Raw genomic sequence first — 26175 nt, forward strand, 5'->3', positions numbered from 1 at the left:
CTTTTTTTGCTGGTGTTTTCTGTTTAGAGACTGCTCTACCTTAAAGTTCGGGCACAGCGTTAACTCACGCTGTTCGTAATTACACTCGTAATCTCGTTCCAGTTGGGTACCAGATATCAGTGCTGTTAAAAAAATATATTTTACATTTACCTAAGTGGAACGACCTTCCGCATAAACTCACAATATATATGGAACGGCGCTGGAACCTTAGGAACGAGTTTAAAAGCGCATAAGCGACGCCTTAGATATAATGAAGAAACGAAAAATGATGCAGGCTCCAGAAAAACCTGCAAATTTAAGGAATAAAAAGTACCTTAAATACGTTCATTATTACGTGTCTCATACATCTGCGGCGATTTCATTGTTAGTATGGATCTCTGATATCACCTTTATATGCTACAGAAGGTGTAAAGATATTCAAGTATATGGTGTCTGCAAAAACTTCAGCTTGCTGCAAAGCTCGTTGTGAACACTGCGTACATAATCTGCGATGAGTATAGTCAGAGCTACACAGATGTTGAAGTTGTTTTGTGTTCTATTCGTAGCTCTAAAACCATTTCTTTATTAACTTGTTGTTCACCTGTAGTAATATTAATGCATGCAGTACAGCGTCAATACGGTATACGGAGCAGCGGGCTCCAGCTATGCGAATACAACGTCTTCGTTCTCAAATATACTTTCTCGGCCACGACGCAGAGCTTCTCTTCGACGGCGTCATCCAGAACAGCCTCACAGCAGTCAGCGACAGAGACTTTGTCGGTGAGCGTGCGGAATTTCGCTTCATACCAGGCACTGACCGCTCGCCGACCTTTGTGCACTTTCACGTCGATAAGTGTATACTCTTGCCTCCATGTCACTGTGTGCAGCCGAGTTCCTGTTTGCTTGTTCGCTGACTGCCGTTCATCTCAGCAAGTGGGCCGAAGACTTGATCCTCTACTCTTCAGCCGAGTTTGGATACGTGGCTCTCGACGACACTTACAGGTAAGTGTCACAATCGCCACAAAATATTCGGTCGTTCCAATTACTAAACCCCATATATCCGATGTACAAGAAAAGAGAAACTATAGACCAACATTAGAGCAGTTTAGAGTGGCAAGGTATATTATTTTCCCAGGGTCCTAGTTTCATTCTCTTGGCGGAGAAGGGTCTATTATTACTGTTCAATTTCTATTTTCTCTCTCTGTCTCATCTCTCTTTAATTGCACGATGTATTTGTCGAAACGCCTATGGTTGCGACGTATTTTCTCGCATTTGGGCCGCTTTGATGCTGCAAAAGTTCACGAACCTTGATAAGTTGTGTGCGTGGTTTCCATTTTAATGCAACGTAGTCTTTTTCATAAACCTAGTGAGATCCCAGAAAGCGCCGTCAAAATTAGTGACATGCCTGCGAGCAGGTGCCGGAACTTCGCAAGGTGGCATTGCCACCAGACTTTCGTTTTTATTTTTCTCACTTGCAAGGCTCCCTTCCGATTGACCTCTGTTATGGTTATTGTGAAAGCAACGGCATGAATAAAATCTTGGTAAACCTCCTATCAAGCTCCCTCTCAAGGTACTGTTATATAATTTAACAACACTGCTTGTATTAATGCTATTTCACCATCATCACCATCATATTTATGTACAATACAGGATGAAGGCCTCTCCCAACGATCTCCAACTATTCTTGTCTTGTGCCAGCCGACCCCATTTTATGCCTGCGAATTTCCTAATTTCAATACTCCACCTAGTTCTCTGCCATCCCTGACACTTTCCTTATCTTGGCACACATACTGTAACTCTAACGTATTCTTTCTAAACGTAAACTAGAATATCGATTACTCCCGTTTTTTCTGTAATCCACATCACTGTCTAATATTGAGAAAAAAACAGCAATAGCACGGTACATTCTGCTATTAAACAGAATTCAATAATTCGAATTAATATATAAATACTAAATAAATAACCAAACACGCAAGGACATTGTGATAGTGTGACGCTGCACAGGGACGTCACCGCGGTCTGCGAAGAATCATGATCGCGGGGTGTGACAAGACGTCGTTTCTCTGCCTATATGTATCTGTATGGTTGCACTGCATAAACAGGCATTTGCTCGTCGTCCACATAAGGCGTCAGTGATATCCTCTGGCGACGAGGAACTTGGGCGGCGCGGGGGCCCGGCTTGGCACGGCATGGTGGGAGAAGTGGTCTGCACGGAAGAGCACACAGGAATGAACCATTCGTCAAACGGTTTGACGAACTGTTGGCGAACAAGTGCTACGTATGAACACGTACACGTACTGCGTTGACGAACGGTTGACGAACACGTTGACGAACATGCTTACCGTTTGACGAACGGTTGGCGAACACGAATGCGTATGAACACGTACACGTACTGTGTTGACTAGTGGTTGACGAACACGTTGACGAACACGCTTAGCGTTTGACAAACGGTTGGCGAACACGAATGCGTATGAACACGTACACGTACTGTGTTGACTAGTGGTTGACGAACACGTTGACGAACACGCTTAGCGTTTGACAAACGGTTGGCGAACACGAATGCGTATGAACACGTACTGCGTTGACGAGTGGTTGACGAACATGTTGACGAACACGCTAACGAACATGTGCTGCGCTGGTCGGCATGACAGTACGTGTTCAAGGGGCACGGCAGCAGACGGAAGTGTCAACGGCCGCCGAGCGAGCAGAGCGACGCCAACCACCTTGAGGAGCCGACCTACCTAAGCTACTGCAACGGAAGCCACACGTTGATGAGTGTCCCTGCTATTGCAAAAGTGCCGCTTCTCGGAAAGATATCCAAGTTTGTTTCTAAGGCTCAGAACTTCGAATCATACGTGGAGCATTCTGAACATATTGTGGTCGCGAACGAAATCACTGAGACAAAAAAAGAAGAAAAAAAAAAGCCAAGTGTTCTTGACTGTTATTGGCATATGCTGACGTAATGCAGTTGCTTAAGAGTCATCGCAGTCCTCGAAGCCGTCTGTGATAGCGGAACGTTGTAAGCCGCTCGCTCCAGAAGCCAAACCACGTTTGACCGTTAATAGCAGTTTGAGGCTTTTTGATTTTGAAATACAAGATTTGTCACGCACTTCTGGCAACCAGGAGCGCAACCTGTACCACTCCAGCCGTGGAGTTAACCTTCGAGATGCTGGTCACGAGTGCACATTGATTTTGCTTCCGAAGATTCCAGCATGTTCCTTGTTGCGGTTGATCCTTTTTCTAAATGAGTCGAAGGATGGCCAATGCCATACGAGCATTAGCAGTGTCTTCAATGGGGCTGGTTGCTTCATCTTTAGAATAAATAAATATGAACATCTGCGATGAAGACAATCCAGAAACTGCGGAATGTGTCTGCGGCTAACGGACTGCCTGAAACGTTAGCAAGCGATGATGTCCCGCAGTTCACGACCGCAGAGTTCTCGAACTTCTATAGGCGAACGATGGTGTGGAGTACATCCGTACACCGCTGTACCACGCCGGGTCTAACGGCACCGCTTGGCGCACCGTTCAGATCATGAAATGAACGTTGCCAAAACAGGTACTTCAACAGGATGTTACGCGCGAGCAGAGTTCGTTGCAACAGTGTTGATAGTTTTCCCTTTTGCTTAGAGAAATACACCTAGCAGCGTAACGGGTCAATCGCCCGCGTGGTCACTTGAAACCACCAAGCGCGCACGATGTTTTCTATGCTCAAGCCCAGCCTTGTCGGTGATATTTTATATATGCAGCAAAAGCAAGCAAGTGTGTTCGTATCCCACCTGCGGCCAGTTGTTTTTTCACACCCTTTAATTTCCCTTTATTTATCATTTCTTTAATTCAATTAAGAACGACAAGTAATTTCCCTTACGCTGACCTTGGTGTCACTGTTTGTTGGCTTCTTACGATATATATATATATATATATATATATATATATATATATATATATATATATATATATATATATATATATACGAGAGTGGCAGTATTGTAAATAAATAAATAAATAAGAATAAAGATATATACACATACCTTCAGTAAAATGGGTTGTTATTAAATCTTTCAGAGTTGACTGCTGTAACTACGCATTATTCTTTGGCTCAAACAAACAGTTTTTCTATGCTGAAAGGACAAGCACTCGTTTTAACACTATTTATAGCACAACTCTTGACATCTCTTCACACTATTTACTTTATTTTATTTATCACTGAATTTGGTATCCCGAAGCTTAAAAACCTCATAGTGGACCGTTCTGCGCTAATTCTGACCACATGCGGTCTCTTTAGCGTGCACCAAAAGCCCGCGTGCAATACGCCGCCTAAGGTACATAGGATCAGACTTTCAATACTGGTGCTACAGAGCCATAAAATTGGGTGCACGTATTGAACTTTACGGCGTACAGCAATATGGACAACTATTTCGCCGTTTAGTATTACAGGTGCGTTGTCATTACTGCTGCTGGAACCGAAGCTTCTACAGTTCAATGCCACATTTTTCTCACTCAACCTGTAAAGTACATCTGGCCACACGGACGGCTTTAATTTCAACATTATTGCAAGAACTTGTGACAAAAAGAGAAAAACAGCAGCATTTACTCGAATTTCGCCAGCGACATATAGCATTTTACGGTACCAACATACTCAAACAGGCGAACACTCACAATGTGAAATTTTGTGACATACTGCCGTTGATTGAGCTACCGAAGATAAAGAGGTGCTGAAGCACGTGAATTTAATTGCCGATGGGCGACACAATCTAGCTACGCAGGGGTCCAAGAAAATCCGATCCCTCTCCATCAGCAATAAGCCGTTTTAAAGGAAAATTAACAGCAACACTAGATAAGCTTGCGCTTTTCTTCAGTACTAAGTATTTCTTAAGTATTTCTTCAAAACTGTTCGATGTCAGTGTGACGTCATGTATATTTATGCGTTTTCCAAATGCATACGGGCCACTTTGGCGTTGAAAAAGTGTTGGTGGCTGGAGCTATTCCTTGGGTGAATTAAAAGACAATACAATTGCCCTTGCTTATTGATCAACATTTACTCATGACCCGAATAGGCTCGACGGCGTCGCCACTGTAGACCACTTGTGGGTCTTTTCTAGCGTATTATATGCCTCCTTCCGCGGCAAGACGGACCGTAGTTGTGTCGTAGAAGCGTAATTTGCTTTACCCTGTGAGAGATACGGAAAAAGGGCGAAAGGCAGGGACGTTAACAGCATAAAAAATTCCATTCGCCACCCTACACTGGTGAAAGGGGGAGGAAGAGAGATAAGAATGAAATAGAGAAGCTTGAGAAATAGAGATAAATAGAGCTAGAGAAATAGAGAAGCACATACAAATCATATACGCATTGTCACATTGACCCACAACTGCGGTGCAGCGGTTATTGGTGCTCTGCTGCTGAAAGTCAGCTTCGATGCCTCGTCGCGGCGGCAGCGTCCCGATGGTGGCGGAATGCTACCGCGTTTCGGGTGCAATGCTTAGCCCTTGTTACGTTTCGCCTACAACGCGCGGTAATGCCGGCGCGGATGCAACGGACGCCGGGGCTTCGTTCAAAGCGGCGGACATTTTGGCCCGTGCGACGCCGCCGCAACGCTTCCCCGCCAAGCGTGTCCAGGCGTGTTTCAGTGCCACGTGTCTTCGTGTGTGCGTGTGTGTGTGTGTGCCCACGCTTGTCAAAGCGCGGCAGCCGGGGAGCGGAGCTCCCCAAGTGAGGGTTGGCGATGCGTCACTACACTCGGTTCAGCAGGTCTCTCGGCTCGACCGTGCGCGCCGTCGTGGGCTCATGCTCCGCCGTCCCGTGACCTTCATCCCGTGACCTTCATCCCGTGACCTTCCCTTTTGGACCGCGACGCCGAGAGTATAAGAGCAGCTGCCCCCGGACGCCAGGAGAGAGGCTCCGATTTGTACTGTTGAGTTACGTGCTCTCCCGTCTCTCCACTTCGGTCGACCTGACCGGCCGCTCTTTTGCTATGTTAGAATAAACAAGTTGTTCTGTTACCAGTCTTCTCTTGCTTTGCCGGGACCTTCGGATGCTTCCAGTGCCCCAGGCCGCCAGGCCAACGCTACCCTTGGGGCTTGCGACCCATTGGCAATAACGGGCGTCAGCACCGAGACCCCATCAACTCGTGCCAGCGGTGCGATTACTACATCTGGTTGCCAGCGGTGAGATCGCGACAACGGAGGCCAGCAGCGAAGAGATGCGGTTGACTGTATGCTGAGCAGCACAACGACCATCCGGGAGCAGCGCAACGAGCCCTGTGTGATGACTGGTTGCCTGCAGCGGAACGACTGCGCTGAAGTCTTGGCTGCAAGGTTTGGTGAGTGCGGGACTTTCTTCTTCTGAGTTTTGCCAGGCTTTTGTTAGTGTTAGAAACAGAGCTGGTAATTGTGGTTGTCGTTGCTACCGGGTTAGTTTGTGGCAAGACAATAGTAGGCAGTAGAGAAAGCAGCATTCAGAGCAGCCATGGATTTGAAGTCGTTGCGCAAACCGAAATTGCTGGAGCTTGCGAGAGAGTTGGGTCTGGATGTCTCAGACAAACTCAGAAAACCAGAACTGCTAAGGGCTATTCTTGAGTTAGAAGCTGAGGATGACGAGCTGTCGGAATGCCTTGAGACCATTGAGGAGAGGGAGACGGCAAAAAGACAGGAGCGTGAACTTAAAGAACAGAAAGAGAAAGATGAGCGTGAACGAAAAGAACAGAAAGAGAAAGATGAGCGCGAACTTAAAGAACAAAAAGAGAAAGAAAAAGAAGAGCGCGACCGTCAACACGCTTTGGAAATGAAGCGTCTCGAGTTAGAGATGGAACGCGCTCGTAATGGAAGTCAGGCACACGGTGCAGGAGAACGAGTATTGTTCAAAATGACTGACCTGATGCGGCCGTTTAAGCTTGGAGAGGACATTGGTTTGTTCCTGGTTAACTTTGAGCGAACGTGCGAGAAGCAGGGGTTCTCTCGGGAAACGTGGCCACAGCGCTTGCTCACTTTGCTACCCGGCGAGGCGGCCGACGTAGTCGCTCGCTTGGAGAGAGAGGAGGCAGAGGATTTCGACAAAGTGAAATCGAGTCTGCTAAAAAAGTACCGGCTGTCAGCGGAGGCGTTCCGTCGGAAGTTTCGGGAAAATGAGAAAGGCAAAAGTGAGTCATATACAGAGTTTGCGTACAGGCTTATGTCAAACATGCAGGAGTGGCTCAAAGAAGAGAAAGCGTTTGGTGACCACGAGAAAGTTCTGCAGTGTTTCGGGCTAGAACAGTTTTATAGTCGGTTACCTGAGAACGTGCGGTACTGGGTCTTGGATAGGCCAGACGTTAGTACGGTAGCTCGAGCCGCTGAGCTAGCCGAGGAGTTTGTGACGCGTCGGGCTCGTGGAGCTAAGGACGGTCAAAAGGGTGAATTTGGCTCCAAGTTTGAGAGGCCAAAGTTCACGCCCATGAGAGCAAAGGGGGACACACGTAGTTCGGATGCGAGTGAAAGCAGTCCGACCGAACGTACGTAGACGGCGGCAACCGAAGCCGAACGCAGAAAGCGGTTCGAGACGAGGCAAGCGCGCGTTTGTTATACGTGCCAGAAGCCGGGTCACTTTTCGGCGCAGTGTCCAGAAACAAAAACAAAAGTCGTGTTTTTGTCTTTATGCAGCACTGACGAGAACATGAAGCTTCTCGAGCCTTACATGCGAGACCTCCTCGTGAACGGGAAAGAGTGCCGAGTGCTTCGCGATTCCGCAGCTACAATGGATGTAGTTCACCCCTCTTACGTAGAACCCGATATGTTCACGGGCGAGTGCGCATGGATCAAGCAAGCAGTGGAAGCTCATAGCGTGTGTCTGCCGGTAGCAAAAGTGCTTATTGAAGGACCTTTCGGAGCACTTGAGACGGAGGCCGCAGTGTCATCTATGCTGCCCCCCCAGTACCCGTACCTATTTTCGAACAGGTCCGATCACCTCCTGCGCGAGAAGGGGCTTTTGTTTGGTGAGGCTAGCGTTCAGGCCTTAACCAGATCGAAGGTTCGGGAGCTCGCTGCAAAGGCGGTAGTTGCGGGACCGACGTTGTTGAACGATGAGAAAGGGTCAGAGGCGCAGCAAGCTGGTATTCAGAGCACGCCCGAACGGGATAAACTTGAGCCTGTAGCGTTAAAGGCACCAGATACTGGAGAGGAAATTCCCGATGCGGGAAAGTTAGAAGAGCTTCCGGTCGAGCTTCCGGGACTAGGCTCAGTGACGAACAGGAAAGACACCGATCAAGTCATTAGTGACTTAATAAGTAAAGCATCGCTGTCGCCTGAGCAGAAAACCGAACTACACCAGCTCTTACAAGAGTTTCAAGGTCTGTTCTCTGAGAGGCCTGGTAGGACTTCTGTCCTTACTCATGACATAGAACTTACCTCCCCAGAGCCAGTACGATCCAAGGCGTACCGGGTGTCACCCCGCCAGAGCGATATTATGGAGGCTGAGGTAAAGAAAATGCTACAGCTCGGTGTTATTGAAGCGGGTGAGAGTGATTATACCTCCCCTTTGATTTTAGTTGAGGTACCGGGCAAGGAACCTCGTCCTTGCGTCGACTACCGCAGGCTTAATTCCATCACTAAGGATCAAATTTATCCGATCCCTAACATCGAGGAGCGCCTTGAGAGAGTGAGTAGCGCTCAGTTTATTTTCACCCTAGATCTTGTCAGGGGTTATTGGCAGGTTCCACTTACAGAAGAGGCTAGTAGGTATGCGGCGTTCATTTCACCAATGGGGACATTCCGTCCTAAAGTTTTGAGTTTTGGTTTGAAGAACGCGCCATACTGCTTTTCAAGCCTCATGGATAAAGTGTTGCGGGGACAGCAAGAATTCGCTTTACCGTATCTAGACGACGTAGCGATATTCTCCGCATCCTGGCCTGAGCATATGGCGCACTTGCGGGCAGTGCTAACCCGCCTGCGCGATGCGGGCTTGACAGTCAAGGCTCCCAAGTGCCAGTTAGCACAGGCCGAGGTTGTATACCTCGGACACGTGATTGGTCGGGGTCGACGCCGCCCCTCTGAAATAAAGGTGGCCGCTGTGCGAGACTTCCCGCAACCGCGCACGAAGACCGATATTCGGTCGTTCTTAGGTGTCGCCGGCTACTATCAGAGGTACATCCCCAGGTACTCTGATATCGCGGCTCCCTTGACGGATGCTCTAAGAAAGACAGAGCCGCAAACAGTCGTCTGGGATGAGACGAAGGAAAGAGCTTTTAGCGCCCTAAAGAGCGCCCTAACAAGCCAGCCTGTGCTACGATCGCCCGACTACACAAAAGGGTTCGTTGTTCAGTGTGATGCTAGTGAGCGAGGCATGGGCGTTGTACTGTGCCAACGGGAAAATGGAGAAGTAGAACACCCCGTCCCGTATGCTAGTCGTAAGCTGACGAGTCGTGAGCAGGCGTATAGCGCTACCGAGAAAGAGTGTGCGTGTATCGTGTGGGCCGTTCAGAAATTGTCATGTTACCTAGCCGGCTCGAGGTTTATCATTGAAACGGATCACTGCCCTCTCCAATGGCTGCAGACCATCTCTCCCAAAAATGGCCGCCTCCTGCGCTGGAGCCTCGCTTTGCAACAATATTCCTTTGAGGTACGTTACAAAAAGGGGAGTCTCAACGGTAACGCCGATGGCTTAAGTCGAAGCCCCTAACGTGGGAATCAGCCTCAAAATTGCTTGTTACTGATGTTTTTCTTCCTGAGGCAGGATTTTTAACCTATTGCTTTTGTGTAGTGTTTCAAAGTGATGATGTGCTTTCTAGTGCAATTTTCCGATTTGTGGACGCGTTCTGAGTGCTGCTAAACTACTGTAAGGAACTAGGCAGCAGTATAAAAGGGGAAAGAGCCTGGCAGGGCTTAGTGAGGGTTGTGCCGTGCTTGCTGACTGAGCGGTTGACTTTCGGCGTAGTTCTAACGCTTGCCGGAAACGAGAACAAAAATGTCAACTCTCCCGAAGTCACTTTGCAGTGTCCTGTGTGCACCTGAACGTGAGAACGAGGGCTTCTCTGTGCGCTGCGCTCAAGAATCGCCAAAGGACGCCCGACTTCGGTTATGAGCATCATCGAGCGACATCCCTCCGGACAGCGGATGCAGTCCCCTGACCATCGGGATCTCCTTCCCCCGGCGGGGCGGTCTGTTACGTTTCGCCTACAACGCGCGGTAATGCCGGCGCGGATGCAACGGACGCCGGGGCTTCGTTCAAAGCGGCGGACATTTTGGCCCGTGCGACGCCGCCGCAACGCTTCCCCGCCAAGCGTGTCCAGGCGTGTTTCAGTGCCACGTGTCTTCGTGTGTGCGTGTGTGTGTGTGTGCCCACGCTTGTCAAAGCGCGGCAGCCGGGGAGCGGAGCTCCCCAAGTGAGGGTTGGCGATGCGTCACTACACTCGGTTCAGCAGGTCTCTCGGCTCGACCGTGCGCGCCGTCGTGGGCTCATGCTCCGCCGTCCCGTGACCTTCATCCCGTGACCTTCATCCCGTGACCTTCCCTTTTGGACCGCGACGTCGAGAGTATAAGAGCAGCTGCCCCCGGACGCCAGGAGAGAGGCTCCGATTTGTACTGTTGAGTTACGTGCTCTCCCGTCTCTCCACTTCGGTCGACCTGACCGGCCGCTCTTTTGCTATGTTAGAATAAACAAGTTGTTCTGTTACCAGTCTTCTCTTGCTTTGCCGGGACCTTCGGATGCTTCCAGTGCCCCAGGCCGCCAGGCCAACGCTACCCTTGGGGCTTGCGACCCATTGGCAATAACGGGCGTCAGCACCGAGACCCCATCAACTCGTGCCAGCGGTGCGATTCCAACACCCTCTATTGCGGCGTCTCTAATGCGTAGCCCGCGTGTGGCGATCAATCGCAAGTGCAGCTTAATATTCCACGCGTCGATACTACCGGATTGTTACAGACTAAAACATTTTTTTTTTTATGTTCCTGCTCCACAAGCGCCTCATATTATTGTCGGGGTTATACATTTTCTGCGTACATTTTCCCGTCATTCCGCAATTCCTTTGTTTGGTTTTTATTTCCACCTATATATTCCTTTTTCTGTGACGTTATCTTTCCAGATCATTGTTATTGGCCATCTTTCAGTGGACATTTGTTCGAACATTGTCGCAAGGATTAAAACCCTCCCTTATGTAATGCTTCCGGGACGTTAAGGTGAAAATAAATGAAGTCAAATAACTTCTTGCGCCGAGCTTACCGGTATTCCTTTTTTAACATATACCTCGGGCTCACTAATATTATTGGCACTGAAACGTGCTGTGGGACTGCAGATCTTGCTCTTCAACAGTGTAGTTGCATCCAATGCACATACAGTTAAAACTCGATCTAACGAAACCCGATTTTACCAAGTTCCCGATTTAACGAAGAAATTCCCATTCCTCAGCAAGTACCCATAATAAGACTCAATGTTGTCATCAACACGAATTAACGAAACTAGCTTGCATTAAGCCCGCTTTGAGGAAGCTCTTCCGGAAATAAATGAGTGAAAAGAGCTGTGATTTCTTACTAAGTTTCACGCAGCAGGGTTTTTCTTCGAGCGTGCGCTCTAACGCTATCGCGTTAAAACATATTCGCACCCTAGTCAAGGCCCTAGCTTCATTTTGACAAGGTTGCACGCCGCGCCCATGCATGGAATGACGGACTCTGCAGTCGCTACCGTTCTTAGTACCAGATTGAGCTAGGGGCGGCGATATTTGGCCCCCCTCGAAGACGTTTTACACGCGCAGGCGTGGGTTAGCTGCAAATACAATGCCGCGATGCATTTTGGTTCTTGCTAGGTTATAATTTTATATGTCGAAGGACCGAAAAATTTCTTACTCTATTTTCCGAAGTTCCCAATGTAACAAAATAATTCGAGCATGGTCATCACTTCGTTAAATCGAGTTTCAACTGTAATAACAGTGATTTTTAGAAGCAGTGGCAAACGCACAACGTCATAAGGCGAAAAAACTTGTAGAACAATACCATCACTAGTCGAATGAGTTATTTGTAACATTCCGTTGGTACAGAGCTCCAACGAATAACACAGACAAAATAAAAAAATACTAGTTAGCCACGATCTCGCGTTGGCATCAGTGAACCCACGCAGTTCATCCACCGCAGAGGCCGCGCAGCTCGAAAGCTGCAGGGGTCGGAGCATGACTCCCCTGATTCCCCGCTCATATACACCGTCTCCCCAACCATCGCTGCTTCTCGATTTCGCCGCAGCGGCATACGAAACAATCGCGCACTGCGCAAAATAAAATTACGCAAATGCAACGCGTTGTGGAAATCTGCGTTAATGCGAAACATTTTGCCGCTCAACGCATGTGTTGAAACATTTGAACGCATATGGTTTTGTGTGTACTTTATTTCCACTGTGTAATCTCGCATCAGAATCAAGCAGACTGACGCATATGCCTCCAGGGACCCAGCCTTCTACAGTAGCACGATGGTGACGTGAATCTCCCCGACGCCTTGCGTAGTAGAACACGTGACGCCATATCGAGCACAATGCACGGCAAATCAGCGCCCCCAACGAGAGAAGTTAAACACCCAATACATGCGAGTGGCGAGCGGCGATGACTTAGCGGTCATGTTCCGTGTTGCACACAGCTGCCCAAAATCGGTGTACATTGGTCTGTGCGGACCCAGTGGAAACCGAAATTTACGCACCTGTGTGCCACATGTACTGCGTTCCACAAGTTCGCACACCTGTGGATGGCAGTGCGCATTGAACGTATAGGTCATCTGCTGTTTAAGGGATAGAGGGAACGAGGGAGAGAACGCTTGATGTCTCTCTCAAACGCCTGCCTGCAACTGGATAAGCCAGCGCGACGCTCAAGCTGTGATTAAGGTAAGGAGCCTGGGGAGCCCACGTGCCAGCGTTTGCATGTAGGCTGGCTAGTCTGAGGTGCAGTACTATATTCGGAGGCGGAGTGCAGGAATACTCGTTGGCTGACACTTCGGTGCTCGCTAATAAACGCCGGATTGTCACAAATAACTCCCGGCAACCCATATGCTAGTACAGACAGCTATAAGTGTTCCTTCTTTCCACGGACTATTTCTGAATGGAATTCTCTAGCTGCACCGTACAACATGTGACTTTCTTTTTTAATATGTGAAGGGCTGTAAATGTGTTCTCTCTGCTGTTCAGTCATCACGGCAAGTCCTCGACTCTCAAACACCCTTGCTTTTCGTGTGCAACGCTTAGCTGCCTATTCTCACTGATCTTCTGCTTTTATCTAGTTTACATCGCTTTGTCTGCACCTTCTTCTGGTTTCTATAATCGACCGGTGAGAACGGATTCATTGAGGCTTTGTGTTTCGATAATTTCACGAAGCGCTTTCTGAACAAAATAGCTTAATAAAGTGTATATTTAATTACTATCCTTCGAATATGAATGCGTATGAATGTACCTACATATATCTTGTATTTATATATCTCTAGTCTTGCAGTTAATTATGTCTGCCCATCCTGCAAGGACCACAACAATGTGTTCTGCAGTATGTACTAAATAAATAAATAAATAAATAAATAAATAAATAAATAAATAAATAAATGTATTCCTGATGGTCAAAATCTTACCCTTGAGGCTGTAGAGAGAACAGCTATACTTAGCATAAATACACACGTACGTGTTACGTATAATGATTTATTCCTTAGTAGCAATTCGCTGCTAGTAAATGCCATTGCATTCTCCGCATAAAAACTGATTAAAGTAATATGATAACGTGATGTGATGTTAAGTAACATTTGTTGACGTTATATGACGTTCACCTTCCAAGTTAGTAAAACAAGGAAGTTTGTTTTCCGCCTGCAGGCATTTTCAAATCAACGATATTGATTGCTCTCTATTCACTAAATTTGTTTCTCGTCACTTGATCTGATTTTTGATTTCTCTGTTTTCTGTTTCTCCCATAAAGTACGGGAAGCAGCCTGATGCCACAGAAGAAGAATCCGGATGGACTCGAACTCATACGTGGCAAAACCGGCAGGATTTCTGGACACGTCAGATTTACTTGATTTGCCTCCGGTTTCCTTCCTTTTCTTTTCCTAACAAACGAAGCATATTTTATATTTTCTTACTCGTGACGTTGTGCATATCGCGCAAAGCTGAAGTCGCATGCCTAAAGTTTTCGCAAAGTATAAAACCAAATTCGTCGCCACAGTAAATTACAAGCTAACAATATTACGGACAAACTTCAAGCAGTCTCGAAGCTATACTTGAACAGGCAATTGCCATTGTATATCTGCATCGGTACCAGTAAATTTATTATAAATATGGCACTGCACTCTTGCTAATGCAGCAAAGTGAATTTTGCCACACATTGTTTTTCCTATGTGTAACAGAATAAGTATGCGCGTTCGATTAGCTTCAAGTAATCAACAATCGCTATTATTCGCAACACATCCGAAGCGATACCTCTCCATTAATGTTTGCATGTTTCTCACTTCCAAATGTATACCTCGGTTCACCCAGCTGCGCATTTTACTACTGAGCGTAGTAGAGACTGTTGTTCTACCTTCCTTCAGATAAAAAGAAACATTTGCTCGCAAATGTGGTAGCAAGTGATGTTAGATCGAAGTCTACAAATCTGGCACACCAAGGGCATGTGCGTGGGCTTTACACTGGCTCAAGCACTCCCAGTCTAAGCCAGATGTGGTTTTCCGGAACGATAACTTTCGGGAGTGTGCGATCACTTTCGCGAGATTTACCGTGACGCACCGAACGTGTCTGCGCTGTCAGCCGACTGAGTTCCTCGCGGAGTGCCAAACACGCTCTCTCGGTAAAAGTGCCAGAAACGTTGGTGCCGGTTGGCGCCAACGCGGTTGACGCCAACGCGGCAGGTGCCGATTCGTACGAAATCTGGCGAAAGTGATCGTATTTTCTCCAAAGTGATCGTTCGAGAATGCCATCCATGCTTGCGTCGCCATGTTTTGTAACATTCTCGCGTATTTTTTTCTTTACGTTACGAATAAGACGTTTCACATTGATGTGGGGTGCTATTTTGCCGACTGTCAAATTCTGCAACGTCGAATTCCGCCATGTTGGCGTTTTCAGTCAATCAGAGAGGCCGTAGCAGCCCCGCGGGCCAATCGGCGATCACAAGGTGGCGAATTCATCGATTCTTATTACATCAGGGTCCACATTCTCGATGACCACTTTCCGGAGAATGCTCACTACTGCGTCACCTGACGTACAGGCTCAGCAATTCGAAGCACCTAAAAAATTGCGTTCACGAAAGTGATTGACCGAGAATATACACGGTGCCAGTTCCGTCTTTTTTTTGTCGTAATCGGTTATACTGAGATATAGCAACTGCAATAAGATTTACGTAGAACGCATGTTAGATGTTGTAGCACTTTATATAAAATATTCACGTAGCAAGTCTGACTGACTTTCATTTGCGCGGTCCGTACGATACTGCCCGCCGCGATGGGAGTCGAACATCCTGCAAACGCCAACAGCAAAGTGAAAAGAATCTCGTTCCTCTCCATTTCGCAGCTCGTCGGCTTCCTCATGGTCCTCAAGGGCCTTCCGAGCACCTACAACAAAGACATTCAGGTATACTGCCATTTGTGTCGTCATGACAGCGCTTCTAGTTTACTTGCACCCTGCAAAGTCTTTTGCGAAGCTGTTAAGAAATAACACGCAATGGGAATGCATCAGTTATATCGACATAATGCGCCTTGGCCAGGATTAGCGCTTATAAATGTTCCGTTACATTGCGACTAATCATAAATATACATTCCGCGACAAAGCAATCATCTGAAACGACCATTAATCTGAAGTCTAAAATTTTGTCATGTAGAATTCTGCCATGTTGGCGTTTTGAGCCAATAAGAGAGGCCGTAGCAGCCCTGTGAGCCAATCAGACATGAAAAGATGGCGAATTTATTGATTTTTACCCCAGAGTCCTCATTCTCGACGACAACTTTCGGGAGAACCCTTGCTTCTGCGTCACGTGATGACCAGGCTCGGCCATTCAGCCATATTCTTTGTATTTCATGCATACTCTATCTCAAAGAAACGCATCAACCCCCTGCGTTATAGTCATGCCGAGAAAGTCGATATTCATGTTTTACGTTATTCCTAATCTCATCATCCATAACCTCTGACCATTATATTGCCGCTATGAAGGTGCACGATCGTAAGACAATTGTCCATTCGATGCTTCACTCTGGCACAAATCCTGTCAAAATTTGTTTTAGGATATAATTAAAGCGTATAGCTTTATCACCGGGAACTATAAAGCGTAACCCATTTAAGCAGACGTGCACCATATCACAGGTAATCTTTGTCTAATTACGCCTTACAGGAAGACAAGGAAGCCGTCTTTGATGCCTACGATACCCTGGCTGCGTCACTGGAAATAGCCGCTGGTAACGTGGAAACAATGAAGGTAGAGTTTGATTGGTCAATCACGGTAGTGGCCACCGATACATTACTGACTACGTTTCTTTCCCTCTTTCTTAAGGTACGTAAATCTGCCTGTGAATCTGCTCTAAGCCCCGACATGCTGGCCACGGATGTTGCCTACTACCTCGTGCGGAAAGGGGTGAGATACATGTTGTTAATTCAGTTTACATTTTATAAGTAGCTGTTGATTTAAGTGTAATGTTGCTACTACAGTAATATCGCAATGTTGCTACAGTGTTTTATGAAAGGTACGCGATAGCAGCAGCTACGATTATTACATCATTAAGGCTTTGTCAAAATTAGCAGACAAGTTTTACACGATACGGCCATCTTTTCGCAATGATAGCTTCGTGTACGTGTAAAGATGACGCAAGAGCGACGCTCAAATCAAATTCTTTCTGCGGACTCATATAGCTTCTCGTGAGGCTGTTTCTCAATAGGCGCTTCCAGAGCCCATCTTCCTGTCCCATCTTTCTTTTTTCTTGTCTCATTTCTGCAGACGCCATTCCGTGACGCGCACCACATTGCCGGTAAACTGGTAGCTCTTGCCGAGCAGAAGAATCTGCCCATGACAAGTCTCACCTGCTCCGACGCGAAGTCCGTGTCGTAAGTGATTTCATGTTATCGACCTGCTGATGGCTCAAAAAGCATGAGCTGCGTCGATCAGTACAGTTGGTGACGACGGATTACGTGCTCATGCAGCTATTAATGTCGACGAGACATCAACTGCGTCATTGTGGCATGCAAAGCAAGTCAAGAAGGAATTGTGTAGCCCGCAGCGTAAATGTTTCTTTACTTAAGAGAAGCCAGCCGATACGGACAATCGCACCTGTTAACGTGCTTAGTATGCCGATGATAACGCAACGCAAGGAATGCATACCACGCAGGGGTGGGCAGAAGGGAGAAAGCAAGAGACAGGAGATTCAGCTGTATTAACAGCAGCGGAACAAGAACTTTTTTTTTTCTTTCACCTTTCTATATGCAGTCGACCAGCAATAATTCGAACTAGAATAACCCGAAACCCCGCCTTGTTCGAACAGACCACTGGACCTTCGCTTGCCGGCTGCGTGTTCAATGGATTTGAAACCACATAATTCAAAGAAGGCTTTCGCTCAATTCAAGTTGTTGGCGGCCTGGACGCGACAACACGGTTAAGAACAGAACAGATGACGATGCGACATTCACTGAACATGAATAGTTAGTACACGCCCATGTTTGCTGTGGAGGCTGACTGTGTATGTTGCCGCAGACCACTGCGAAAAGGCGCCATCTCACGATAGGAAGTACGAGATACTGGATTTGCGAGAGCGGGAATGCTCTCACCTTTCAATAATTGAATTAGTTGGTTCATGATTGCAGAAAAACAGCGCCAGAAGACGGGACGCGATAGGAGGCACACAGGCACTCTGCTGATTAACGACTGCATGCATTTATTATGATGACGTGCCTTTTATGCAGAGACAAGGCAGCCGTAACAAGACCAAGAAACAAAGGAAAAAAAGAACAAGGAAATAAAGGAAAAGGTTTGGTACATACAAACGTCTCGTTACAAAACCGTAGCAAGAACAAAGTTATTTCTTAGAAAGGTTAGGACGGTATGCAGACGCAAACAAGAGCGGCACGATCAATTTCCAAAATGTTCATTATTTACCTCGCGCATTTATAGGGGCGTCTATGTAATGCTTCACACTCAGAGAACACGGGCGTGTACTCGTGCACTGACGAAAGTGCAATGCAAGATGTCGATAGATCGCAAGTTTTCCTACGTCGTTCTTGTGCGTTCTCTTTTTTTCTCAGCCTATCGTTGACACATCTGCCTGGCTGGCTGACTTATCTGTTTTCAACACGTCAAAAACAAAGGGTACACTGTACCTCCTGCCCACGCTCCACAAACCAGTTCTTGTGCTTAGACATGCACACTCGTTGCGTGCGCGTGTCAAAATTGACGTTTGCGCATATACCAATTAGCTTGCGCGGTACTGAAAAAAAAAAATACGACGCCAAGACCCACACCTTGGCCAGTATTTGTAAGGTCGTGTGGTATAATGTGCAAGCAAAGTAGCACAGACACTTTCACAACGCAGTGTCTGCATGCTCCTTCCTATCCCGTACCGTCTTCTAGCACTGGTTTTCCGTGACCTCTCTCCTTTCCTTCGTTAAATACGTTGGCGGCCCGTCACCACCTTTGTTACATAGTTTCTTTCTCCTGTTTTGTCTAACTTTGTTGTACTTTAGATAATCAAGATAATCACATCTTCGTAAAGCTCGAACACAATTACGGCGAGTGGACTGCGAATGAGGCACCAGTTATTCTAATCGGTGCTATAAAGGCCGGCGCCAGTCAGAACGTGAAACAGGGAGTAGTAAACGGTTCCACATACCTTTCAATTCCGGGAGGAATGGCTTCATTACATAATGGGTCATAACGTTTCAGTGTATACAGGAACTACGAAAGACGAACGTCATTTGCACCCTCGATTCTAGTTCTGTGCTAAGTGTAAAAACGTCCCCAGGGCTTTAAAAAAAACTGACCGAAAGACTTTTATTCGGACATCCGTAGCACTACAAAGTTCAGAACCTCGAATGGTCCGACGCATATCCAAAATGGGATAACCCGACGATGAAAATTAGAGTGCTATTTGTTATCGGCTCACTCCCCTCATCGAATACACGTCCTCCGGTCGCGCCGATATCCGCCATGCAGGGTCTGTCTCAGGAATCCCGAAGTGCGTTGCTAGAATTATTGAAAGAAATAAACGAAAATATTAAGCCAAATTATAATTCCAACACACTGTGGCAATCGATGTCGTAAGAAACATGCAGCATTGTAGGAGGAGTTGGCACATGGACCAACGTATCAGGCAAGAAATTGTGAGTTACAAAAGCAGCAAGACGACTGCAACGGTACAACGACTGATACTTTTTTTTTTGTACTCAGGCAAAGAAAAGTTACAAACTGTTCCGTTACTTTCTTGGCCGCTACCGAAAGCGGCAAAATGTCGCACGGCGTCCACATAGCGCTATCTGCTATACGAAGGAAGAACTGGGGTATACGAGCCAATCCCAAAGGCAGTGCGGTCTAACGCTGTGCCGATCCTGACATCGGAGCGGATGACATGACATGACAAGAACTTTGAGTCCTGAGGGACTGAGATCTAGGGGAGCCGAAGGTGGATCCCCAAGATCAAGTTGGTGGCTCCGCCCACGATGGGACCGGGAGATAAAGTCCCGCCGCAATGTCTTGGGCCCTCTGGACAGGCTGGAGTTGAATGTGGAGATTGCTGCTCTTGAGGGATTCCTCCCATTGTTCTTTCTTGATGTAGAGGATACTTTTCCTTTATTGAGGAAGCCCGAAAAAATGCGGGACAGCAACCTACCTTCCCCAAAAGGTATATAAGGCATAAATTGCTTGGCATTGAAATTGCGCGGTGCCCTGCGGGGATTCAAACACCAGCCCCACAGAGTAACAGTCAGTTTTTACACCTCTCAACCACTCTGGCGATTCTGCTGCAAATAAACATACAACTCCTAGAGAGTGCGGTCTGCGGTTGCGCCGCTGCCTGCCGTGATTTGCCGACGCGACGCTCTGTGCCTTACATGTACCGTATTTTTCCCGACTAAGTCCGCTGACTATACACGCCTAGAAGTTAAAATTTCGCGAGTTGCGGACTATCCATGGGTGCGGACTATACTATATTTTATTTCTTAAAGTCAGAGGCGTATTTAAAAAAAATGTCAAGGCCAGATTGCGCCGGCAATATTTTCCTGCGGATAAAATCGCATGTAGTGAGATCAACTCCGCTATGACAACTCGCGATGTTATGCAAGTGAATGCTGCTCGCCATAATTAAAGACGCTCCCGCTTTCCAACACTTGCGCGAAATATTTTTTTTTATTTTTTTTTATTTAGAAAACACCTTACAGGCCCTGTCGGGCATTGAGTAAGGGGGGGGGCAATGTAACAAAGAACTGTGAAGTACAATGGAAACAACTCAAAAAATAAACGTAAGACAACTGTACAGTGGCTGAACTAAAAAATAAAACAAAGCACAGCATGATCAAGCATAGCAGATATATAAGAGGAAGGAGATTATGTAAAGAGCACGCACAGGCGTTCACGAAATATTTTACGATCAGTCATCGAGGCGATATCATCGGGAAGACCATTCCAGTGGGATATGGCACGAGGTACAGCAGATAAATTGAAACCAGTGGTTTTACCGAAAATGCGCTCGAAGCTAAAATGATTATGTAATCTTGAGGACGTACGGGCGGGGGTTTCGAGGGGTAATATGCATGGCTTATCGGAATGAACATATTTGTGAAATATACAGAGCAAAGCAACCTTGCGGCGGATGTGTAGGGGCTGTAAAGAAATATCGAGCTTGATCTGCGTTATACTTGACTTTCGGTCAAAATTCCGAGTTATATATCGGGCAGCTCTGTTCTGGATGTGTTCCAGCATGGCTATTAAATATTCTTGGTATGGTGACCATACAGCGGATGCAAATTCTAATTGCGGGCGTACGAACGTCAGGTATGCTAATTTACGCACGTCAGCAGATGAATTTTGCAAGTTGCGCCGTTGCGAGATGCACAATACGTTTAGTTTATACGCGACTTCATATATGCGCCGAACACAAAGAACAGTTTGACGCTGAAAAAGACGAAGAGCCTTCACGGCACTGCTCGAGATCGGTGAAGTCGAGCATGAGCAAGAACTTAAGATGCTAAAGACGATGAAGGAATTCTGGAGCCGTTCGTCAAATCCGACATACTTATTTTGTTCTGACAGCCCCGACGAGAGTGATACGAACGGCTTTTATAATTGATTTCCACATTTAGTCTACTAAAGACACCAGGATCTTACTTTTTGACAACAAAATGTTTGCTTACCTGCTGTTTACTCGTTGCAGACGAGGTAAAAGAAACACGTTTTAAGTCGAAGTTCATCTCTGCGGATTACATAGCGGGTGCAGATGATCTAAGTTGTTATTCTAAGCCCAAATCGGCGTTTGAGAACAATACTCCGGGTGCGGACTATAGTCCCGAATATACGGTAAATTATTATCTAAGGGAAATAACTGGAACGAAGCAAGCGTCAAGAAAGCCTTGAGGCCGGATATGAAGGGGAAGAAAAAATAACCTTAGGTAACAACGGAACAGGTTGTAGCTATTCCTCCCCGGGCGCTACCAAAAAATTCAGCTTAGTGCTATCGCTGTCGCCGTCATACTATCGTAGCCGCAATCGTTGTCGTCTCGCTGCTGTCGCCGTGTACACGCCTATGTCACACACGCAAATTTCTCGCCTTACACAAACACGTTGGTCCAGCTGGCAACACTTTGCAGAACCCCACATAACGCTAGATAGCTCATGATGATTCATAGGGTTTGACGTCTCAAAGCAACAATTGTGGCTATGAAAGACGCCGTACTGTAGGGCTGTGGATTAATCTCGACAACCGGGTTTCCTTAAAAGGAGATTAAATAGAAATACAAAATCAATTTAGACTGCTAGCATATTCATCGAAAACTCTACACTCGTTCATTTCGCGATAACGATTTGTCAAAAGAGAAAATTAAGATCACAGTCATATTTTGTTTAAATTTAGCGCCATAACCCCACTCTGAAATGCGTCAGTGTGACATCACGCACTTCGATGTTTTTTCTCTTTTCTTTTTTTATTTGGGCCGCATTGGCTTAGTAAGTTAAAGTTCCCCGGAACCTTCCATGTTCATTGTTTGCCTGCTTTCTAACAACACTGAATTGTCCATTTTTACCCATAATGAGTAAAAAGGTGCCGTCAGAATCTGTGACGTCACGACGAGCCGGTGCGACAGCTTCAAAGCGGCGGCGCCACCCGTTTTTTTTTTCTTTTCGCGTCGCCTCTTTTGTCGCGCCAAACCTCTTCTCGCTCGGTAATAGCGGCGTTTTTTGGTATTGCAGAAAGGTAATTTACTAATGCAGGTGTACCTTTACCGTGCTCCTAAACCTACGCACACGGGTGTTGAATTTCGGCTACCTCCAAATGCGGTCGCTGCGCTGAGAATCGGACCCGCGACCTCGTACTCTGTAACGGAAAATGCCGAATCTCCAGTTACCTGCAAAATGCTTCGCATGGCATCGATTCCCACAGTGCATTGTAATGCGAATATCTTTTTTAACGACGCCTAGTGGACAGTGCTTGAATCTTTGAGAGGTCGATGCCTATGATAACATGGCAATGTGTACGAGGTGCTTCCACGCACCATGTCATTTTGAGAATAATGATTTGATTAAACGATGGGACTTGCCGTTCCAAGTCTCTACACGGGCACTATGCATAGAAAACCATCTGGTCAACAAAGATTGATTATCATTCCGATTGAAATAGGATTGAAAATCCCTTCCCGCCGATGCTGCTCTGGATACGGCCTTGTTGCCCTAGCGCTGCTATCGCATGATTAAAAATCAACAAACTAAAATATCTAATGTGTTGTAAGCCACCATTTCTGTAGGATTAGACTTTAATTTTTGGGTTTCACGAGCCAAAACTACGATGTGATTATGATGCACAGCGTAGAGGAGGACTCTGGTTAAATTTTGACTACATGGGGTTCTTTACCGTGCCCCCAATGCACGGTACACGGGTGCTTGTTTGCATTTCCTCCCCATCGAAATGCGGCCGCCGCGGCCGGGATTTGATCCTGAGCCCTCAGGCACTGGGCAGTGCAACACCAAAGCCACTACACTACCACGGCGGGTCACTGCATGAGTCGGCCTAAATAAATCAACAGCTGGTGTGCTTACTGCTTTTTGTTTTTTGCATTGACAGTAATAATGACAGTCGCGCCGTCCTCTCGACTTTGCAGGGAACTCTTCGACGACGACTTAGCCCAGCTCTGGAACTACGAGCACTCAGTGGAACAGTACAAGGCGCCCGGTGGCACCTCGAGGGAGAGTGTTCTCGCACAAATCGCTGCCCTGCGACAGTGGCTCACCGAAGAACAGCGCCGCTAGGCCACAAACCAACGTCATAACTATGTCTGTCGTACGGTGTTACTTCACACCTCAATGTTCCAAAATATTAGCGAAGAGAGTCCTGTTAGAATTCATATGCAGACCGTGCTTACAGAATTCGAGACTCGTGCGTGTTCCCACAACTTAAGGACTTTAATCGTCAACTGTTGTTGTTTCATACGATTAGGTGTGTGCGAATGACAGTGTTTGAGACCTAATGATTACGAATTGAACAGTGCCAATAGCGAATCGAATAACACTTGGATAGTTCCAAATGCGAATCGAATCGGAAATAAAATATTTTTCGAATATGTAGCAAACAATTTGCACCCTTCTCACTATTATTATCAAGGAATTTTAACAATCCGGATATTTACAGCAATATAAAGTTTTTGTCATCGCACTGTACAATATAAAGCGTGCTTCATTAAAATCGCAAAGGCAGTATTAGGAACACATAAACATATTGTTTGCAAACTCAGGCCTCTTAACAGAATACGTAGTCGCACATTATCACATAAGTCTTTTAAAAATAACCTTGTGGATCAATTATTATGTGTCCACACCGCCACGACCAGACATGCGTATCGTCTGCGGCGAAAGCAGACAGGAAGAAAAGTACCCCTTCTCTATTAAGAATAGTCGCTGTAGATGGCGCCACTATTGTATGAAGTGAAACGTATTCTGATTTCATCCGATAAGAGAACACAGGTTATGCATCTATAAATACTACCAAGCAACATCCACTGCCTAATGGCGTGTCTAAAGTTTAATTTCGAGTGATTGTGTTTACCCGGAAAATTCTGGCTGACAGAGCGATCCGTGCTATATTACAGCCCACTGTGAATCGGATGGAAGTTGTCGCATTTTTGCTTCAATTTTACGTTTGATCGTGTACAGTCAAAGAAGTTACGTATCAGAGAACTATCTGAAGGTTATTCGTGTTTTCGAATAGTGACTGTTCTATTCGAGGACCTAATCAAAGACTGACTATTCGGTTCGGGGAATAGAACAACATTAAACTCGTTATTCGAAAGTTTCGAATATTCGCACATTACACGCTATGTTAGCTACGATGGCGATGCAAAAATTACCCGCGCTTCCTCCGCCCATGATACGAGTACATTTTAGTCTAATTTCAGAAAATGCAGATACGTGATCGCCATAAGTAAGCAGCTTTTCCAACACACTTTGTGAATCTGTCAGCCAGCAGCATGACCCGACAGAATGTAGTCACGTGCATACTCAATGTTGTCAACTGTGGAGGACGTTTGTCCCGACATGTGCTTACTAGCAAACACTTATGCTTCCTTCTTTGAACTTCTGTATACGCTCAAACATTATCGCGAGATACGGTTCTCCGCTCTGTTCACAAAGGCTTCGATAGATATAATAGATGAGACACGCCCGTCCACCAACAGAAACGAATTCCTGCAAGATAACGTTGTTTAGTGCAAATTACACTTTGTTCTTGGCTCTGCGTGGCTAGTCGATCTGACGTCGAACTGACACAGCCGTGGCAGGCGAGACAGTGACCTCGTACTTGAAGACCGGGCGTATACCAAAAAGCATATGTTAGGGGTGTCCACAAAGTAACTTCCGATTATATTTTGAAATCGGGCACGAAGAGGTCATGACATGGTAGAGGCAGTTTACTGCGGGGAAGGGGGGGGGGGGGGGCTGCACGCAGTGCGCTTTTGATAAAGGCTGCACTTGCCGGCTGTCACTCTTTATGGCATAACTGACAGATAAGGTACGTCGCCAAAATTTAAAAAGAGAATCGTCACAATTTCTTAACTTTCTTTCCAGATTCCAGATATCAGCCACTCGTAGCAGCACGAAATCATGATTTCTGGCAGGAGAACAATTTGTCAGCGGTACTGCAGTTCGGTTAGTGCGGTTTAAGTCACTGACCGCAGATTAGAGCGAAACGGCATACGCATAGCTGTGCTATGCGTATGCCCTTTAGGTCAGCTGTGCGTACGCACAGCTGTTCTAAAAAATACTCGTTTACATTTCGAAAGATGAATTTATGCGTCACTCTGACAGCACAAACATTGTGATAATATTATAATGACTGTGCCTCATTTAAAAGTTAGGCGGAACTCGAGCTTGATTGACGCTCTTCGTACAGACAGTTTCCCAAACACGGCGGCAGCAGTGAGCCTGCGGCCGCTAGAAACTTCCGGTCGCGTGTTCTATCAGTGTACTTTGCTGAGAAGAAAAAACGTGTTTCCAAGTTTGCTCAACGTTTGGGGAGTCTATATTTATGCAATCAAATAAAGGAAATGTGCATCATGCTTCACGAACAGATACGTTTCTTTTATGTCACGCAATATTAGTTTGTAAAGTTCGGATCATTGTAATTATTATAGCTGAATAAAGACCCGAGCTTCAGATCAAGCACACCTCCATGTATTATGCTAAAGCCCGTGCAGTTATTCCTTCCATTCCCTACATCGTCTCGGTCTCCGCATGTCAACAATAATCTTCAACGTCCTCCCGCGGGGCCGAGGCGATTCTTCTCAGTAGCCGGATCCTGGGAGCTCGCTTCCTGGGAGCTCGCTTCGAGAGTGTATTTCTGTGTCCAGAAGACAGTCGAGACGCACGGAGCTGCGCAATACCATCATTTTCTGCGTGCTATTGCGTTCTCCAGGGTAGCGTATCCCACCGCTGCCGATCAGTTGTTGCGACGCCTGTTTATCGAAGCTCGACCGACGTTACTACTGGGTAGTGTGGCGTTGTCGGCGGGCTGCAGGCATCCGGTAGACCATGGCGACCAGGCAAGGACGCCACTGAGCAC

General features: G+C 46.6%; 1 protein-coding gene across 2 annotated transcripts in view; it reads left to right on the forward strand.

Moving 5' to 3' along the window:
• Window positions 1-23695, forward strand: part of Argl (Argininosuccinate lyase) — a 77653-nt gene extending 53958 nt beyond the window's left edge. For both annotated transcript variants that reach the window (XM_050189266.2, XM_055076555.1), the window contains 8 exons: window positions 697-759; window positions 867-981; window positions 13875-13959; window positions 15458-15517; window positions 16272-16355; window positions 16431-16511; window positions 16872-16978; window positions 23225-23695. In XM_050189266.2, the coding sequence (XP_050045223.1) occupies window positions 697-759; window positions 867-981; window positions 13875-13959; window positions 15458-15517; window positions 16272-16355; window positions 16431-16511; window positions 16872-16978; window positions 23225-23372 (743 nt within the window). In that variant the 3' untranslated portion in view covers window positions 23373-23695. The remainder of the gene's footprint in view (window positions 1-696; window positions 760-866; window positions 982-13874; window positions 13960-15457; window positions 15518-16271; window positions 16356-16430; window positions 16512-16871; window positions 16979-23224) is intronic.
• Window positions 23696-26175: the final 2480 nt, after the last annotated feature.

This window comes from Dermacentor andersoni, chromosome 3 (assembly GCF_023375885.2).
Source record: "Dermacentor andersoni chromosome 3, qqDerAnde1_hic_scaffold, whole genome shotgun sequence".
Classification (NCBI taxonomy): Eukaryota; Metazoa; Arthropoda; class Arachnida; order Ixodida; family Ixodidae; genus Dermacentor; species Dermacentor andersoni.